Here is a 20,356-nt window from a genome sequence, read left to right on the forward strand (position 1 = left end):
ACCAGCAGACGCTTCAACTCACCCAGCTCACCCAAGATAACAGTTTTGTCACACCATTCTTCAAAGCGCTGCTGGTACACAATTCTTTTAGGAGAAACCCATTTTTATCTAGTGTAAGATGGGTAGGCGGACACAACAGGGAGGTCCTTCAGCATTGTAGTTAAAAGTTCTGTATTCATGAGGTATCATTTCTTCCATTCAGAATTAGCAAGGGAGGGGAAACCTCTGGGCAGGCAGTAGGTGGGGCTGCACTGAAGGGGGTTACAGAATATTGTGCAGGCGGAAAATTGAGAGACAAGGATATGTCTACACACAGGAATATCTTCCTGATATGTCACAGTAGGGCAGGGAGGACCCCCCCCCCACATTCAGTTTTTCCCCCAAGCATACGTGAAATTGTCACAGAAGTCTGGTGAGTAAGACAGTCCTCAATTGAGGGAGCATTTCAAGTGGCAAATGACACTCAGCAATTAAAGTTATTAGATGGCATCTCTCTTAGCCCAAGGCAAGATATACCCCATCATCTAGCAATGTACATACATTGATACATTTGCTTAAATACACAGACAGAGCTACACACAAAAATATGCTATTATATAGGTAAACATATATATGTATAAAACTATTTATTATGTTTGCTAAATATCACAGAGAACAGCTCAATTAAAACATGTAAAACAACAAATTGATTCTCTAGGAATGACACACTCTTATTAGCAGGTGTTCCCTTATAGTGGCATTTACTGTGTACTATATACATCTGTGTACTTTTTACATGCAGCTCATGGTCATTTGAATGGCTTTGCTGTTTCTCAGTACCATCGGTCCTTAACCAGCCTGGGTAATTTCAGCTGAGTACAAGTCATTAATGAACAATAGGGCCGGTGGCTTCTTTCTAGTCTCTATGTATGTACAATGAAGGTTCGAGAGTGATTATCAAATGTCATTTCATCAATTAGCTGTTCTATGGACGATTGAATGACAGCTTTCACTAACGAAGAGGCTGTGTCTGCTAGACGTTCTTCATACTCATCTGACACTCCGGACGTCTTGTAGCTCATATGGAAGTTGGACAAACTTTCATTACATCCTTTTGTGTCCCTGGTCCACGTACTATTGTCTGATATGTGTAGATCATCTGTGTGCATGGAGACAACACATACGCCATTCTCACTACATACATAACCATTTGTGTCACTTCTTTCAGGATACAGTACTGAGTTAGCACTGCTACCTTCAGTTTGTTTTGTGACTTCAGCTTTATTCACCATTGAAAGATTCAAATTTTGAATGTTCAAGTCTGTAAATGGGTTTGGGACTTCCTGATCAATGCTCTCAATCCACGTCTGACTCTCTCTGCCGAGTACATGTGGAAGTTCTTTGTTTTTTGCCACTGCTGGACTTTGTTCTAAGTCTGAAGACCATTGATTTTCTTGACATTTGTCTACAGAATGAGAGCTGTCACAGAACTGCTCAACCTTGATTTGAAGTAATGCCTCTTGATCTGGATGAATGTGTTCTTCTTCGATTACTGCATCAGGAGTAACTATTTCGGCTTCTAAAGAGTACTGTGGTGGCTGACTTGATCCCGACCTCATTGTAAAATGCAAGCACTTTTGAGAAGAATGATCTGTGTTACTGGTTAATTCTTCATTAGAAAGGTCACACTCATCCTCCAGGTCAACTGTAAATAAAGACTGACTTCGGTTTGATTTGGCCTCGTCTAGTCCTTCGCCAAGCCTGTTCTTATTTTTGTTAAGATTACTTTCCAATACAATTGTTTGTGCAGTGGAATAAACTTCATCTGCCAATTCCCACTCGTCTGGCTTCTTTTTGCTTCTAGCGAGCTTGATGCAGGGAATTTTAAGCTTGGAGCGGGGACATGGTTTCAAAAGGTTCTGTGGACAAGTGCTCATCACTTTCACATCTTTACGGTTCTTAGGTGCAAAGCATGATTGCATTTTGGAAGAATAATTCCATTTTTTCCGGTGGCTCATGAGGCTTTTAAAACTGGCCCAGGTTCCTCCTGAACCCTGGCAACTTTGTGAATCTTTGCCATTTTTCGTATGGGTGTTTGTTATAGTTTTTGATTTCTCACAATTTTCTACTTGCAGTATGGACATCTCTTTAAAGGTAGAATCACTGGCATCATAATCATTTTCTGACTTTAAACCGCTCTTAAGAGCTTTGCTTCTCTTTTTAAAACAAATCTTTAGTGGCTTTCGTGCGTACCGGCCACCACGTGTTATGATGTTTTTTGATTTCTTTTCATTTACATAACTTTTTTTAGGCAGTGTTTCTTCTGGCTGCACTTTATTTTCTATATGTTCCACACCAAAGGTCCCATCTTCAAGGTTTTCATAAGAACAGTTAGGATCTTTGTTTGCGTCAACATTATATGGGTAGACCACAGCTATTTCAGAAGTAAATTTGTTGCAGATCTCTTCGGGCAGCTTTCCTCTGGCATCATGTTGAGCAACAACTTCTTCCGGAACTGTGTTTTTTCCAGATGTTAACCTTCCTGGGTTACCCTTTACCAGACATATTGTGGGAGAGCAGCTTCTTATGGAGATTTCTGGAGCATCACTGAGTTGCTGATCTACCTGCACCATTTTGTTTGCGTTCGTGTTGTGGCTGCTCTGCAAAAGATGAGATGTTGAGGCTGATTCATGGCAAGCTGCCATGTCTCCAACTGCTATTGATAGGCAAAGTTCTCCTTATGCCCAACTATTTGTGAACAATAAAAGGGGGTCCAGTGGATATGTTTTCCTTTGTGAACAGGAACATGGCAACTTCCTCAAAATTCCGGATTTGATTTCTTAAATTATGAGATCCACTAATGCACATGAAATGGCACCTGCAACAAAAAATCAAAATGATGTAACTAAACACAATTGTAATGCTCTGTAACTATCAACGGCTGCTTTTTAGTTTCATTTATATGTTTTCTGTAAAGAAAGTGGGCTGATGCAGTGTGCACAATGTAGAATGCAAAAGGTTTGCAGGCATTGATATTTGAATGCTGTTCGAATTTTACAAATTGAGTAATTTAATGATTATTTTCATTTGTGTATATGTTTTAATGGACAGGAGACTTGAAACATACGAAATGTGAACTTGAAAGTATATTTAAAAAAAACATTTTTAAGGATTTGTACACCTTTTAGCAAATCCAATGCCCCGAACTTAGGGGCTCATTACGATGGTGGAACTATCGCCAGATCGTTCCGCCATCGTCATGAGATTTACCCCCGCCACATTATGATGGCGGTGGGTATCGCGGCAGACGGAAAGTCCGTCCGCCGCTTTTCCGCCGGTGACAATCGTCACAATAGCCTGCCGGGCAGTGCTGGGCCACTAATATGGTGGCGGTGCCTAGCAGGCCATATTAGGACGTGGGTGTTGCAGGTGCCTTTCATGGAAAGGCTGGCGGCGATTTGCTTTGGGGGCCCGTTGCGGGCCCCCTCTGTGTGGGGGTGCAGGGTGGTACCCATGGTGCACCCCTCCATTTCCATGCACAAGGTGGCAGGCACCGCGTGGTGGCTGCCATGTTGTGCATGGAAATGTACAACATGGCCATTTGACACTGCGGCGGGTGCTGTAGCCAGTAGCATCCGCCGCAATGTTAAATTTCCAGATGTGACCGCCACGTGGTGGTCTCATCATTAGCAGGGGTTCGGGACCGCCACATGGCAGGCGGGCAGTCCTGTTACCGCTAGGATGGCGGGCGGGCTGAAGTCCACCCACCATCCTAATGACCCCTCTAGAGCGTACCCAGTCAACATTTATATAGAGATCGTAATGTTTAGTAAATATATTTCAATTATGCAAACATACAAACTTTACTCAATCTAATAAAAGGCCACTCAGTGAACTGTACAAACATAAAAAGCCCCAGGCTAGAAAATATCTTTGCACCATACTTGGTTCCCTAAGAAGTTCACCTATGGAAGTTCAGATTGAGTGGCTTTCCATTGTCCATGTGCATCGTCTTCCCCATTAAACAGGAAGGGAGCTTTTGGCACCTGTGCTGGGATATGAGGAGGGCCAGGTAACAACAAAATCAGGGACAGGTTGGGAGAAAAAGGGAAGGTGGGGGAACCAAGGAGAGAGTAAATGGGATGGTAAAAAGTGCAGAAAGGGACTCCAGGGTTAGTGCTGTGCCCCTCCTGGGATCAGTGTGGACGAGTATGTGGGATAAAAGGGGGTGAGAGGGGGTGTGGAAGGTGAAGTTAGAGTGGAAGCGGAGGGAAATTAGCAGGAGGTGTGGCGATAATAAATGGGAAAGAAGGGCTTGAGTTCAGAGGAAGAAGTAGGATGAGGGCTTAGTGAAGAAGTGTAGGAATGAAAGAGCCCTATCTTTCAGCGACTGGTCTAGTGTTTGTTTGAGCGGAGAACTAACATGACTACTTCCAAAGGTTAAGCAGAAGGCTGTCCCTACAGCCCATGCCGCTCTGTATAGCATCCACCCACTTGCAGCTCCATCTGCTCAGTACGTTCCTACCCTGCAGCAGAATGACAGTAGAGCCGCCACTGCACTCCATGAGCACCTACTGCCATGCCTTTGGGAACAAGAGACATCAGAGTAAATTCCTTGTAATCTGCCTCAAGCAGTATGGGGCTTAGTAGACATGCGGCTGATCTACACAGGTTCGAAAACCCACAAATACAGTCTTCAGGGGCTAGGCCATACCTGGGACTGCTGCTGCACTCTCACTGTGGGCATACTGGCTAGCTGCTTTCTCTGTGCCAGATGTACCGCCCTGTAGGACAACATCCTTGGGGCGGATGGTCCGTGACAACATGTCAGTATTCAATGTAGTGAAAGAGGTCACAGTCATGAAACCAGTGGGCAAGACGTTAGCGTTATGACATGACAAGACGTATATTCTCGATTGAGGTGATCAGTACAAATATCAATAAAGCCGTTTTAAATAAGGAAGTATCCAGGTTTTGGAATTCTACGGTAGTCTGAGTTTTCTATGGGGCGAAAAGCTTCATCGATCAATTGACCAAAGTGAATACACAAGCCACTCTACGCCATAACATTTCATTTCTATGATTGCATCTATTTCGGGAGATTTCTGTGGTAGAGACTAAAAGTTAGAAAAGCACTATGCCATCTCAGAACTGGGTAAGTGACTGAAGTGTGACAGCAAGAGTTAGCATTAACTCTGACTAAATCAACAAAGGTAGAGCATAGGCTGACACACCTTCTGAAAAGATAGAAATCTTGTCATTTTAGTACAACGAGAAACCTTAGTTGGCAGCATTAATTTTTGCTTCCAAAAGCCACTGAAGATTGGGTTTTGCACATTGTAAAAGCACTCTTATCTCAATATTTGGACATTTCTCCTCTACATTATAAATAGCATAAGCATTTCAACAGTTATAATACTAGTATAATTCCAGTGAGCATATACAGAGGAAATATCATGGGGATGAATGGAAATGCTTGGTACCACGTTGTGAGAGAAGTAGAGATATATAAACCCACTGGTGTGTTAACAGCCAGATTCACAACACTGTGCTCTGTGAGAAGCCCAAAGCGACCTTTGAAATCTATGAGGATACACCTGGAAGTGACACCCTACTTTCAGATGATCAGTTCAATTATGACACCCCTTTGAATAGGAAGATGAAGGACACTGGGCTGGGAAATGTAACTCTGGTGGTCTGACTCCTAGCAGATCAACAGTCAGAGGTAACAAACAAAAAAAGCATCATTTTTTAAAGATGTGTGTGAAAAAATGGACAGACGAAAGCCTAGGGTAGGCTAAATATTAGTCGCAGTAAAAAAAGCAGAAGACTTTTCCAATATGTTATTACTGTAACACACCAACAGACAATAGTGGTTTAGATGCAGGACTGCCAGAAAAAAAGCTGCAGTTCAGAAAAAAGGGCAATGTGCTCTTTCCCCTGATACCTGAAGCACAACTTCCCTGCTTAGGGCAGGCAAGGGTGAACTATGCAACGAAACGGCCAAGAAAATAGATCTGACTCAGTATTCAGATTCCCCACGAAGGCAAATAATCAAGACAGGGCTATGCCTGTCCCTAGGGATACTAATAGACATTGTAAAAAACCCTCTCTGGCATTTGGTACCCAGTCACCTCTGATTTTCTTAACACACTTGTCTAATAATACAATAAGGACCCATCATGGTGATTGTGGAGCCCATGAATAGGAGTATTAAAGAGTGCAAGGAAACTCAAAGCTCAGAAGATCACTAAACACACAGAAGAACCAACATCATTAAAGACCCGAGGGAAAACTACAGTGCCTGAAATCTGCCAGTTACTCCAGGTCACCGGTACAGTGGATCCAGCCCCAGTTTGCTTCACAAGTGGTTGAAAAAATTGACAGAGTTCCCATTTTGCTAACTTTGTTTTGCCCACCTCTAGTCATGAATACACTTGAGCATTCGGTCCCATGGAACAACTGTTGGCAACAGTCTCTTGTTAACCCCTCCCCTGCTGGTGACAGAACCACTCCGTCATCAGCCGCGGTCGCGCTGTGCTGATGACGGAGCGGGCCGACGACGGCTGAAATGCCAGAAACCGGTCCCCGGAAGCTTGTTTCCTTCCCAGTGTAAGAATTGGCTTGGTAGTTTGGTTTGCCCTGTTCCCATCATGCACTGGGACAGGAACAGACTAATTTGCATATAGCCAGGTTCTGAACTGGGATGGTGCAGTGAGCTAAAAAACGGTGTTGGATCTAGCCCTGATCTCTTGACTGGGTGAGAGTATTCTGCTTAATTCAGAAACTCTGTCCATCACCACCCCTTGTTGTTAAATATTTTGTCCACTGTTAGACGGACCGGGAGGGTCGGCCGAGGACAAGAGGAGAGGTCTCCGGGGAGAGCCGTCTCCAGCGATCGTACAGAAGAGTAACTTCCCCCCCACAGACGGACACCACACAAAGATAAGGTTTACGTTCTTTATAGGCAAACTTAAGGTACGGTAGAATGGTACAAGGAGGTCTGGACTCAGGGGTCCCCTCGATTCTAGTCTCTCGGATGGGAAGGGGGTAGCGGGACAGTCTTGTTACCAATCTGGCAAAGGTGATGATATGATGGATAGCTCACAATCCTCGAGCTCGGCGTTCTAGATGGACGGGCCGCGGCAGCGCCGGCAGGTCCCGAGATGATCGTAGGTAGCGACGGTCCGCGGCGGTGCCAGCAGGTCCCGGTTGAAGGTGGTAGTTACAACGGTCCGCGGCAGCCCCAGCTGGTCCCGACGAGGATGAAGGATTCAGAAGGTTGCGGCAGCGCCGGCAGGCAAGACGATAGTTCTCAAGGCAGGGCTACGGCAGCGCCAGTAGTCCGTCAAGGATGAGTTCTTCACGGTGTCTCTCGACTCCAGGATACAACTGCCTTCCTGCTCTGGAGCTGCCCCAGTTATAGGTCTGGCGCCCTTTGATGTCCGGACCCTCGCACTTGGAGGTCGGGAGGTCCGGGATGAGGGAGTCCAGACACCCAGCAGGGGGGTGGAGCCAGCGCCCGGGGGAGCTGGGGGCGATCGGCACCTGGCGGGGGAGAGCCATCGACACTTCTTTCTCCCATCAACCTGCCAAGTGGTCCGTTCACCTCCTGGGTGGATGGTGGTGCCGGGATGTCGGGGCCTGGCCAGGCCCAGGGTTAGGGTCGAGCTGAGGCCACGCGACCTCGTGGTGCAGTGTCCAAGATGGCGGCCGGGCCGGGGGAGGGAGCCGGTAGTGGTTCGGCCCCATGATACAGAGATGTCCGGGGGCAGGAGTCCCATATGAGACGGGGTGCGGATTGCTTCTGTGGGTAATACCTGGTGGGCCGGGGCTCGGGCCCTGTCATGCGGGGAGGGAGCAAGCCCTTCATGTGGCCTGTCCAACATGCGTCCCCCCCAGCTGAAGGCGGGGAGAGTCACCCATCCTCTTGGGGACTCTCCTCGTCGAGGCGGAAAAAGCGTGACAGGCCATCTGCATTGGCGTGGTCTTGGCCAGGTCGATGTTCCACAGTGAAGTCCATCCCCTGCAGGGAGATGGACCAACGCAACAGTTTGGGATTTTCCCCCCGCATCTGCATTAACCACTGCAGGGGCCGATGATCGGTCTGCACCCGGAAGTGGGTACCGAATAGATAGGGCCGGAGCTTTTTGAGGGCCCATACCACTGCGAAGGCCTCCCTCTCGATGGTGCTCCAGCGCTGTTCTCGGGCCAGGAGACGTCTGCTGATGAAGGCCACTGGTTGGTCAAGTCCTTCGGGGTTCAACTGGGAGAGAACCGCCCCAATGCCATGGTCGGAGGCATCCGTTTGTACGATGAATTCCCGACTGTAGTCGGGGGCCTGGAGCACAGGGGCAGTGCACATGGCGGCCTTCAGCCTCTCGAAGGCCGCTTGACAGTCTGGGGTCCAGTTGACCGTCTTCGGGTGGTTCTTGGACGTGAGCGCCGTGAGGGGCCCCACGATGCTGCCATAGTCCCTCACGAACCGCCGGTAGTAGCCGGTGAGCCCCAAGAAGGCTCGGACCTCGGTCTGCGTGACGGGAGGCTGCCAGGACTGGATGGCAGCGATCTTGAGTTGAAGGGGGGCCACCAGACCGCTTCCCACCTGGTGTCCAAGGTAGGTTACGGACCCCTGACCAATTTGGCACTTGCTGGCCTTGATGGTGAGGCCGGCCCGTTGGAGGGCCTGCAGGACCTCTCGGAGGTGGTGGAGGTGGTCGGACCAGTGGCGGCTGTAAACAGCGATATCGTCCAGGTAGGCGGCGCTGAACTCCTCAAGTCCCGCCAAGACCTGGTTTACCAGTCGCTGAAAAGTAGCTGGAGCATTCTTCATGCCGAATGGCATGACTTTGAAGTGGTAGTGGCCATCGGGGGTGGAAAAGGCGGATCGTTCTTGAGCCTGGGGGGTGAGACCGATCTGCCAGTAGCCCGCTGTTAGGTCAAAGATGCTGAGGTAGCGGGCAGCCCCCAGGCGGTCGATTAGTTCATCTGCTCGGGGGATGGGATGAGCGTCGGTTCTGGTGACAGCGTTCAGGCCCCGATAGTCGACGCAGAATCGGAGCTCAGGGGTGGTGCCGGGGGCAGCCGCTTTGGGGACCAGCACGACCGGGCTGGCCCAGGGGCTGTCCAAGGGCTCGATGACCCCGAGCGTGAGCATCTTTGACACCTCCTCTTGGATGCAGGCCCGTACCCGATCTGGTACGCGGTAGGCCCGATGTCTGATAGGGGGACTGTCCCCAGTGTCCACGTCGTGCAAGCACCAGGGGGTGACCCCTGGGGTGAGGGAAAACAGGGTCACAAACTGCAGCAGGAGGTCCCGGCAGCCTTGGCGCTGTTCCGGGGTGAGGGCATCTGAGAGTCGGACCCCGTCCACGGAGCCATCTTTCTCCCGGGTCTTTAGGAGATCAGGGAGAGGTTCGGAGTCTTCTTCTGTTCCGGTGTCTGTAGCCATCAGGAGGCTGAGCTCCGAGCGCACAAAGTGGGGTTTGAGTCTATTGGCGTGGAGGACCCGGAGGGGGTTCCGTGGGGATTCCATATCGATGAGGTAGGTGACGGGGCTCTTGCGCTCGACCACCTTGAAGGGCCCCGTCCACTTGTCCTGCAAGGCACATGGTTCGGTGGGGGACATCACCCACACTTGTTGGCCCGGTTCGAATTCGATGGAGGAGGCATTTTGATCGTACCACTTTTTCATGTCCTCCTGACTGGCCTCAAGGTTTGCCTTCGCCATCTCTCTGAATCGCCTGGTCTGATTGCGTAGGGTCAGGAGGTACTTGAAGACATCTGGAGGGTTCTTTAGGGGGGCCATCTCCCAACCTTCTTTGACTAGGCTGAGGGGCCCGCGCACAGGGTGTCCATACAAGAGTTCGAACGGGCTGAAGCCGAGGGATTTCTGGGGGACTTCTCGATATGCAAAGAGGAGGCACGGCAGTAGCACATCCCACTGGCGACGGAGGGGCTCTTCCAACCCCCCAATCATCCCTTTGAGCGTGCGGTTGAACCGCTCGACCAGTCCGTTTCCTTGAGGGTGATAGGGGGTCGTGAATCGGTAGGTGACCCCGCACTGTTGCCAGAGGGACTTCATATATTTGGAAATAAAGTTCGTGCCTCTGTCGCTGACGACTTCTCGGGGGAAGCCCACCCGGGAGAAGATCCCCATTAAGGCCCGGCCAACCACCGGGGCTGTTACGGTTCGCAGGGGAACGGCCTCGGGGTAGCGGGTGGCGTGGTCCACCAGTACCAGGATGAACCGATGTCCTTGTGCTGTACGGGGGTCCAGGGGCCCCACAATGTCTATTCCCACCCTCTCGAACGGGGTGGTGACAACTGGGAAGGGTTGTAGAGGTGCTTTCAGTTTGCGGCCGCTCTTCCCGCTGGCCTGGCACGTGGGGCAGGACCGGCAGTGGTGGAGGACGTCGTTTCTCATCTTGGGCCAGAAGAAGTGGGTCACCAGGCGACTGTAGGTTTTGTCCTGACCCAGGTATCCAGCCAGGGGGACATCGTGGGCCAAATTTAACAAGAAGTCTCTGAAACGGAGGGGCACCACCAACACTCGACTGGCCCCTAACTCCGCGATTCTCTGTTCACTGTACAACAGGTCGTTGTCCCAATAGATCCAATGGGCTCCGGTGGTGTCCCCTGCGCTCTGGGCGAGGGCTTGCTGGCGGAGTCCCTCGAGGGAGGGACAGGTCCTCTGCTCTTGACGGAACTGTTCCTGAGTGGGCCCCCCTTCTTGACGCCACTGAGCCAGGCCGGGAAGGTCCTGGGGCTGAGCGAGCCCTTCGGGAGTTTGCTCTGGGGGGTTAGTACGGTCGGTGTCTTCTACTGGAGCGATCAGTGGAGGAGGTGCTGGCCATTCGGGGTCTTCTGGTCGGGGGATGGTACGGGCGGCCATGGACCGGGTGGTTACGCATGCCCAGTCCGGGAGGCCCAACATCCCCAGGTGCTCTCTTCTTTCCACGGCGGCCCACGGGGAGCTCTCAAGATCATTCCCCAGGAGACAGTCCACGGGGGCATCATCTCGGACCGTCACCTTCAACATGCCGGAGACCCCTCCCCATTCGAAGGGGACGCAGGCCATCCGACATAGGCTCTCCGAATTGTCGGCTGAACGGACGGGGCAGAGAATGTTCGGCAGGATCTGTTCCGGGGTCACCAGGTGACAGCGGACGGCCGTCACACTGGCCCCGGTGTCACGTAGGGCTTCGGCCCGGTGCCCATTAATGTTCACCCATTGACTATATTTTCTGGTGTTGGCGGGTAGGGGAGCCCGCGGGACCATGTCTCTTCCCCCTAAGCACGCTAGGACCATGGCGGCCGGTTCCCATTCTTGTGGCTCCTGTTCGCCTTCTTCCTGTTCTTCGGAGATTTGTTCTCCCCCCAGGACGGCGGCAGCTACCTGGCGGGGTCTCGGAGTTTGGTTCTGGGGACAGTTCGGGTCATTGGCGTAGTGGCCTACTCGCTGGCATCTGTGACACGTGACATTGGCTCGGAACCCCAGGCGTACCGGGGGGTTGCCTCGGTTGGCCGGGGGCGGGGTGCTTGCAGCGGGAGCGGCCGGGACGGTGTCTCTTCCTCGCCCCTGGCCTCCTCCTCCTCCTCGGGGACGGTGCTGACCTTGGTTGTTCCGGTTCTGTTCGTGCGGCCCACTCCGGCCCACTCGGGTGCTTTCCCACCGGTCAGCCTCGGCGGCCAGCTGCCGTGGGTCCGTCAATTTACTGTCGAGGAGGTGCTGCCTGAGCTCGACGAAGCAGTTGTTAGAGAGATGCTCCCACACCATGAGATTAAAAAGTTGCTCGTAGGTCGTCACATGGCTGCCCTTGATCCAACCCTCGAAGGCTCGGCTGAAATAGTTTACATATTCCACCCAAGTGGTACCCGGGATCCGGGTGCAGTCTCGGAACCTCTGGCGGTACATTTCGGGTGTGAGCCCATACCGGGTGAGGAGGGCAGCCTTCATGTGGTCATAGGAGGTCATCAGATGGTCTGGGAGCTGTAGCAGGGCATCACGGCCTTCATTGACAAACCTCCCCCATAGACCGGCTCCCCAGTCACTTCGATCGATCCGGTGGGAGGTCATGGCGATCTCGTAGGCCTTGAACCACTGTTGTATGTCGTCATCTCGGAAATACTCTCGAACGACATCCTTGGGGATGTGTACTTTCTTTTCTGTCGCTCCTGGGGCGCGCGGTTGCTCGGGCACCCCCAGTTCTTTGTTCTGCTTCCGTAGGTCTATTTCTGCTAGTTTGCGCTCGTGTTCGTACGCCAATCTTTTTTCTTCGAGCTCTCTCTGCCTCTGTTTTTCTTCCCGTTCTTCTCGGAGCCGCAGATGTTCTAGGCTCAGTTTTTGTTCGGCTAATTTGAGTTCACCGTCCATTTTGAGCCGGGCCATTTCCAACTCATGTAGTCTGTTTTTTTCTCTCTCTCGGATCTCTTCCTGCGAGAGACCCGTCCTTTGCTCCTCGGGAGCCGTGGTGTTCCTCTCTGATGCTGCAATGTTTTGGTCCCGGGGTCTGACGGCCCCGGTTTCCGCCCACGACTCAATGGCGTGTTTGAAATCGTCTTTAGTACTCAGACCGGTGGTAGCAATGCCCAGTTCAATGCAGAATTGTTTCAATTCACGATGGTTGTACTCTTCCAATTTCTCCATCTGGAATTTCTCGGTGGATCCGCTCTCTTTGGTTGTCATTGTGGTTTTGTCTTGGGGTGAGCTACTCTCTGTACGATTACGCGTTGATTCGGATCGCGCCGCTGGCCACCAATGTTAGACGGACCGGGAGGGTCGGCCGAGGACAAGAGGAGAGGTCTCCGGGGAGAGCCGTCTCCAGCGATCGTACAGACGAGTAACTTCCCCCCCACAGACGGACACCACACAAAGATAAGGTTTACGTTCTTTATAGGCAAACTTAAGGTACGGTAGAATGGTACAAGGAGGTCTGGACTCAGGGGTCCCCTCGATTCTAGTCTCTCGGATGGGAAGGGGGTAGCGGGACAGTCTTGTTACCAATCTGGCAAAGGTGATGATATGATGGATAGCTCACAATCCTCGAGCTCGGCGTTCTAGATGGACAGGCCGCGGCAGCGCCGGCAGGTCCCGAGATGATCGTAGGTAGCGACGGGCCGCGGCGGTGCCAGCAGGTCCCGGTGAAGGTGGTAGTTACAACGGTCCGCGGCAGCGCCAGCTGGTCCCGACGAGGATGAAGGATTCAGAAGGTTGCGGCAGCGCCGGCAGGCAAGACGATAGTTCTCAAGGCAGGGCTACGGCAGCGCCAGTAGTCCGTCAAGGATGAGTTCTTCACGGTGTCTCTCGGCTCCAGGATACAACTGCCTTCCTGCTCTGGAGCTGCCCCAGTTATAGGTCTGGCGCCCTTTGATGTCCGGACCCTCGCACTTGGAGGTCGGGAGGTCCGGGATGAGGGAGTCCAGACACCCAGCAGGGGGTGGAGCCAGCGCCCGGGGGAGCTGGGGGCGATCGGCACCTGGCGGGGGAGAGCCATCGACACTTCTTTCTCCCATCAACCTGCCAAGTGGTCCGTTCACCTCCTGGGTGGATGGTGGTGCCGGGATGTCGGGCCTGACCAGGCCCAGGGTTAGGGTCGAGCTGAGGCCACGCGGCCTCGTGGTGCAGTGTCCAAGATGGCGGCCGGGCCGGGCGAGGGAGCCGGTAGTGGTTCGGCCCCATGATACAGAGATGTCCGGGGGCAGGAGTCCCGTATGAGACGGGGTGCGGATTGCTTCTGTGGGTAATACCTGGTGGGCCGGGGCTCGGGCCCTGTCATGCGGGGAGGGAGCAAGCCCTTCATGTGGCCTGTCCAACATCCACCCTAAGCGTGGAAGGGTATACTCAGATGTGAGTCCCTTGCTCATTGCACCATCAGGATTCAAGCAAGCCGGGCCGACGACGGCTGAAATGCCAGAAACCGGTCCCCGGAAGCTTGTTTCCTTCCCAGTGTAAGAATTGGCTTGGTAGTTTGGTTTGCCCTGTCCCCATCATGCACTGGGACAGGAACAGACTAATTTGCATATAGCCAGGTTCTGAACTGGGATGGTGCAGTGAGCTAAAAAACGGTGTTGGATCTAGCCCTGATCTCTTGACTGGGTGAGAGTATTCTGCTTAATTCAGAAACTCTGTCCATCACCACCCCTTGTTGTTAAATATTTTGTCCACCCTAAGCGTGGAAGGGTATACTCAGATGTGAGTTCCTTGCTCATTGCACCATCAGGATTCAAGCAAGCCGGGCCGACGACGGCTGAAATGCCAGAAACCGGTCCCCGGAAGCTTGTTTCCTTCCCAGTGTAAGAATTGGCTTGGTAGTTTGGTTTGCCCTGTTCCCATCATGCACTGGGACAGGAACAGACTAATTTGCATATAGCCAGGTTCTGAACTGGGATGGTGCAACGAGCTAAAAAACGGTGTTGGATCTAGCCCTGATCTCTTGACTGGGTGAGAGTATTCTGCTTAATTCAGAAACGCTGTCCATCACCACCCCTTGTTGTTAAATATTTTGTCCACCCTAAGCGTGGAAGGGTATACTCAGATGTGAGTCCCTTGCTCATTGCCCCATCAGGATTCAAGCAAGCCGGGCCGACGACGGCTGAAATGCCAGAAACCGGTCCCCGGAAGCTTGGTTCCTTCCCAGTGTAAGAATTGGCTTGGTAGTTTGGTTTGCCCTGTTCCCATCATGCACTGGGACAGGAACAGACTAATTTGCATATAGCCAGGCTCTGAACTGGGATGGTGCAGTGAGCTAAAAAACGGTGTTGGATCTAGCCCTGATCTCTTGACTGGGTGAGAGTATTCTGCTTAGTTCAGAAACTCTGTCCATCATCACCCCTTGTTGTTAAATATTTTGTCCACCCTAAGCGTGGAAGGGTATACTCAGATGTGAGTCCCTTGCTCATTGCACCATCAGGATTCAAGCAAGCCGGGCCGTCGACGGCTGAAATGCCAGAAACCGGTCCCCGGAAGCTTGTTTCCTTCCCAGTGTAAGAATTGGCTTGGTAGTTTGGTTTGCCCTGTTCCCATCATGCACTGGGACAGGAACAGACTAATTTGCATATAGCCAGGTTCTGAACTGGGATGGTGCAACGAGCTAAAAAACGGTGTTGGATCTAGCCCTGATCTCTTGACTGGGTGAGAGTATTCTGCTTAATTCAGAAACGCTGTCCATCACCACCCCTTGTTGTTAAATATTTTGTCCACCCTAAGCGTGGAAGGGTATACTCAGATGTGAGTCCCTTGCTCATTGCCCCATCAGGATTCAAGCAAGCCGGGCCGACGACGGCTGAAATGCCAGAAACCGGTCCCCGGAAGCTTGTTTCCTTCCCAGTGTAAGAATTGGCTTGGTAGTTTGGTTTGCCCTGTTCCCATCATGCACTGGGACAGGAACAGACTAATTTGCATATAGCCAGGCTCTGAACTGGGATGGTGCAGTGAGCTAAAAAACGGTGTTGGATCTAGCCCTGATCTCTTGACTGGGTGAGAGTATTCTGCTTAATTCAGAAACTCTGTCCATCATCACCCCTTGTTGTTAAATATTTTGTCCACCCTAAGCGTGGAAGGGTATACTCAGATGTGAGTCCCTTGCTCATTGCACCATCAGGATTCAAGCAAGCTGGGCCGACGACGGCTGAAATGCCAGAAACCGGTCCCCGGAAGCTTGTTTCCTTCCCAGTGTAAGAATTGGCTTGGTAGTTTGGTTTGCCCTGTTCCCATCATGCACTGGGACAGGAACAGACTAATTTGCATATAGCCAGGTTCTGAACTGGGATGGTGCAGTGAGCTAAAAAACGGTGTTGGATCTAGCCCTGATCTCTTGACTGGGTGAGAGTATTCTGCTTAATTCAGAAACTCTGTCCATCACCACCCCTTGTTGTTAAATATAAGGAGTCCAATATGGGCTGCAGCAGCTACTTACTATGGAGCCCCAGGCTCCAATCACAACATATTTGGTCAGAACAAGTGCCCCTGATGTAGTGTTATTTCCACTACTTTTTTCCCCATCTCTTTTAAATCACTATCAACGAACACCAAGGCCCTGCACAGTCCTGATGAGATGGATGGAATCTCAAAAAGACAGAAACTGTTTAGAAACAAAAGGTCTCATTTACAAGCCTGTTGGGACACCAATGCGTCACTGTTTTTGAAGCACCAGCAGCGCAATGGGCTTGCCTATATTTACAAGGCCATGTAAAATCACCCTGGGCGACTCTTTACGGCCATGTAAATAAGGGCCCCTTTCACGTATTCATTACTCTGTGTGAAAGGGGCGTTCCATGGGTGTTTGTGTGGGTGTTCCCAAGCAACATCCATGTAACCAGACACATTTCCATATTTACAACATTTTGTAAAGCTGGGAATGTGTCTGAATCCTAAGGCGAGAAATACTTTTATTTTGCCTCTTTTTTCCTCTTTCTATGTGTGCTGCATTCAGCATGCTTAGCAAGAGGAAAATGCCATCAATTATTGTTTTTGTGCAGGACGGTGTCCTTTCCTGCACAAAAACAATCATTCCCACAACGCAGCTGCCAATTGTGCGCCAGCGCTGGGAAAAGCACAGGGATGCATCATATTGTAAACATGACGCATCCCTGTGCTTTTAAAATGACGCGGCTCAGCGCAGCAAAATTGCTTGCGGCGCCGTGCTGCGTCATTTCATTGTAAATGAGGCCTACGGTGTCCCTGGGGATGAAAAGCATTATTCCCCCAGCTAGCCCCTACTTTTTATAATCCGTTACTGTAATTAGAAAAAAGAATTGGCACTATTCTTCTAAATATTGAACTTTAATGGAACTGGTATTGCTGGATCCAAATAAAGAATTCAGTTCCACAAACAAAATCTGTTAAATATCAGCACTCATGACTGTTTTTGTTTGTGGAGGGGGCTCTGGTTACTGCTATGGTACTAATTAGGTGCGCGGCACTTCGTAGCTCACTGTCGCACAGGGGTGGTCACAGCAGTCTTTTTAATTACAGCATAAAATATTATGTTTGCATTACTGTTGAAATGAACTTTGAGAATAACTTAAAACCCGAATTATATTCTTTATTTGTTCGAATATGTTTATATGTCTGTCTTTAAATGTCACTGTTTATCAACATTTATGCAAAGTAAAATTATTTGTCTTATTCATGATAAGGCATAGATGAGTCCTCCATCTTTTGTGTCTATTAACAGTAAAACTACAACAAAAGCCCAGACTGAGCACTTTGTTTTAACATGCCAGGTGGTGACATTCAGTGCACCCCCGAGGGCACCCCTTGGGACGGCCATTGCAGCTTAATATTTACCATTTGTAAGCTATGACCTGTGACCCCTGCTCTGTCGTAAGGATTTAAGAAATGGTTGTGTACTAATAAATTCATATTGTGAACATTTTCAGCTGGGTCGTGGTTTGTAATTGCTGTAATACATAATAATTAATTTAAAGGTAACCTTATTAATGTTTGCCATTGTTAATATTCAGGAACTTTATAAGTGACTGCTTGTTACTGAGCTCAATCACATGCACAGAATGAGCACTCCTTTTCTCATCCCCCCATGCACATATAACTTCTCACACTGGGACCAGATGTCCGATGAGGGAGCTGATGATGACAATTGTCACATTTGAAGAGCGAAATATTGTTTAAATACACCAAGGTTTAATATCTCAAAGAGGACTTTGTTGATTCTAGGGAAGACTATGCCGGTCAGCAGAGCATCCTGCCAGTAAGGTCCGCCCGTCAACTACATGAAGGATGCACTACATAACGGTGGAGTATGAGGGGATTAGGTAAATTTTTAGAAGATCAACAGAGAATTAAATGAAGCTTTTGATAGCTCACAATAAGATATTAGGTATGTACCACATGTCCACTTTTTTAATACTCACCTAAGCTAAGGTTTTGCTCACTTTTGCTTTAGAAGACTTGCTTTTTTATGGTCTAAGCTAGTGTGGAATAAATACTTGAAAAATGTATAATTGTGTTTGTCTTTGACTTTTTAGAAGTGAAGCAAGGGATCACACATATCCAAATTTAACCTTCAGAGTCTTTGGCAGGTCTGAGGGAAGCTCCATACCGATCTATCCCTGTGAACCATGCCTACAAGAGGGTTGGTGATGGCCTTGTCTGTTTTGCAGGCCTAGAGATCCACATGCAGCCTACACGCCCAAAGGCCAAGGGAAATGTATCCAGTGGAATGGAAAATTATTTTGGCTTGCAATATTGACAGCCGAGGAAAATGCCTTTCGGTACCCTTAGGCAGACTGACCAGTCTGTTGAGAAAATTCCTGTTTCCACTGTCATGCTAAACAGCGCACATCTCTGTAATATGATTTGGGTTTTTATAATAAAAAGGGTGTACTATTCAAATTGAAAACCTCACATAACTTGTGTATGCATTTTTAAAAATAATTTTTAAAAGGCACAAAAGATGAAGATGGTTTCCATCACCTTTTAAATTATTTTAAAAAATCAAACTAGTTATCTGTGGCTTGTCTACTGTATATGATAAATGGTGTATTTCTTGAATTAAAGACCGAAAAAGCAGTTTCGGTCCGGACTCTAAAAAGCTGAAATCACTCTCCAGCTGCCCTGGTAACTCAAGCTGGAGGTTGATCTCACTTATGAAGGTCCTCACCGCTTAGCTATATTTAAATATTTTTCAGAAGGTGTAGTGTTAATTCTCGCTATTACTGGGCGTTCAGCCTAATCCATACACATTACATTTCATACTCCTGTTAAGTATGACTGTTGGAATGCATCCCACTCAACATCTTGCATATTTAGAATGCATAAAATCATAATTAATCGTTCCCAAGTCTCTCACAAAATAGCTGCCAAGCAGAAGATTCAATGTGGCATTATGAGGTTCATAGCATACTATGGTTTTAGATGGAGGAACTGCTTGCTAAAAATTGTCACCAATCCCAGCTTCTCCACCTATAAACACACGATCCTGGACAAATCACTCTTTCACCCTATAAACGATTACCTTATCCACCAAAAATTGGGCCTGCATCGGAACAGCCTAGACACCAGTATTAGGCACTTCTTGAAAAAGAACAGCAGTTTGAGCCCTAGAACCTTAAGCCTATGTTCTCCCAGCAAACAAGTTTTTATTTTTTTATATGTGATATTCCCATGATTTGGTTTTGTTTACTTGCAACATCTACATGCCTTTTGTAATGCAACTATCTTTCATCTGTTTACACCTCTCATTCCCGCTCACTCGCAGCATCTTGCCTCGGTCCCCGTGCCCTCCTTCTCTTCACCTCTATTTAGAACCTTCTCAAGAAAAACTGGATCAACATTTATGGCTTGGTTTAGTTTTGGGTAGTAAAGGAAAAGTTCTAATTTTTGTAGAAAGTGTTCTATTTGGAGGAAAATCCACCAGCAGAAATTCGTCCACCACAGGCATATTATGTTGTAAGAAATGGCACTGGTGTCTTCTACTCTGGATTTGGTATTTGATCCATAAATTATACGATTTATCGCAGTACATAACATCAGGACGGTCTGAAACCCTTATATTGTTGAGGTCTAGATCCAGTGATTAACAATATAGGTGCTTGCATGCAACATGTACAAAATAAAAAAGTAACCAGATTATGTAAATCTGTCATATGACATATGACCTGAATATATTTCACGTTTCTCACTAACAGGAACATCTATGATCACCGTCTATTTTCTGTACTGTCCTCCCTGTTCTTTACAGAATAGATTCCACATATAGAAACAATATGTTGATGCCAAATTATTATTGAAAACAAAATGCAGGTCATAACTTCAGAAGGAAAACGTGCACGGTTACAAAAAAGAAAATGCAGAAAAAAACGGATTTATCTTTTTTTTTCAAATCTCTGCAAAAATTAATCTAATGACATACTGCGTTTGATATTTTCGTAATATCAACATTGAAGTCCCCCTCTCTCGTTGGCGCGGCATCCCAAACTAAAGAAATGGAAACCCCCTTCACAGTCGCTGTTAAGCATAGCTCACTTCTTTTCTGGGTCAGGCGCTCACCAAATGCACGTTCATCCCTAACTGGACGCTCTTAAAATTCTGGAAGAAAATACCACATCCTTTACCTGGTCTGAATCCTCCTCGCAGCGCGCGCCAGATCCTTTTCCAAGGAGCGAGCGCCTGACACGCTCCCTCAAGTAGCCGTCCTGTGCTTGGAAGCAGGTCACCCACTATTTTTCAGACGGAGGGACACACCCACCGCGCGGGCAGTGGATGGGCGTTGCGCAGTTATCGCAAACAGCGAGATTGACAGGTATGTGTCCCAATAGGCGACGCGCATGTACCTCCGTCATTGTTTAGAGGGCAGTACCCGATCCAGGCGTGTCCGAATTACAGAGGTGAAAGTGGTGTGGCAAATAGGGGACA

General features: G+C 49.2%; 1 protein-coding gene across 1 annotated transcript; it reads right to left on the minus strand.

Annotated features, from left to right (window-relative positions):
- Nucleotides 1–239: 239 nt before the first annotated feature.
- Nucleotides 240–20,153, minus strand: AKAP5 (A-kinase anchoring protein 5). Its single transcript, XM_086937929.1, has 2 exons — nt 20,056–20,153; nt 240–2,857 (listed from the first exon to the last, which is right to left on the minus strand). The coding sequence occupies exon 2, from the start codon at nt 2,682–2,684 to the stop codon at nt 903–905; it is 1,782 nt and encodes a 593-aa protein (XP_086794055.1). The 5' UTR covers nt 2,685–2,857; nt 20,056–20,153; the 3' UTR covers nt 240–902.
- Between the last annotated feature and the right edge of the window lie 203 nt (nt 20,154–20,356).

Source organism: Lissotriton vulgaris, chromosome 9, assembly GCF_964263255.1.
Source record: "Lissotriton vulgaris chromosome 9, aLisVul1.2, whole genome shotgun sequence".
Taxonomy (NCBI): Eukaryota; Metazoa; Chordata; class Amphibia; order Caudata; family Salamandridae; genus Lissotriton; species Lissotriton vulgaris.

Coding starts and splice junctions, on each gene's coding strand:
- AKAP5 (XM_086937929.1), bottom strand. CDS start 2,684: ATGGCAGCTTGCCATGAATCAGCCTCAACATCTCATCTTTTGCAGAGC.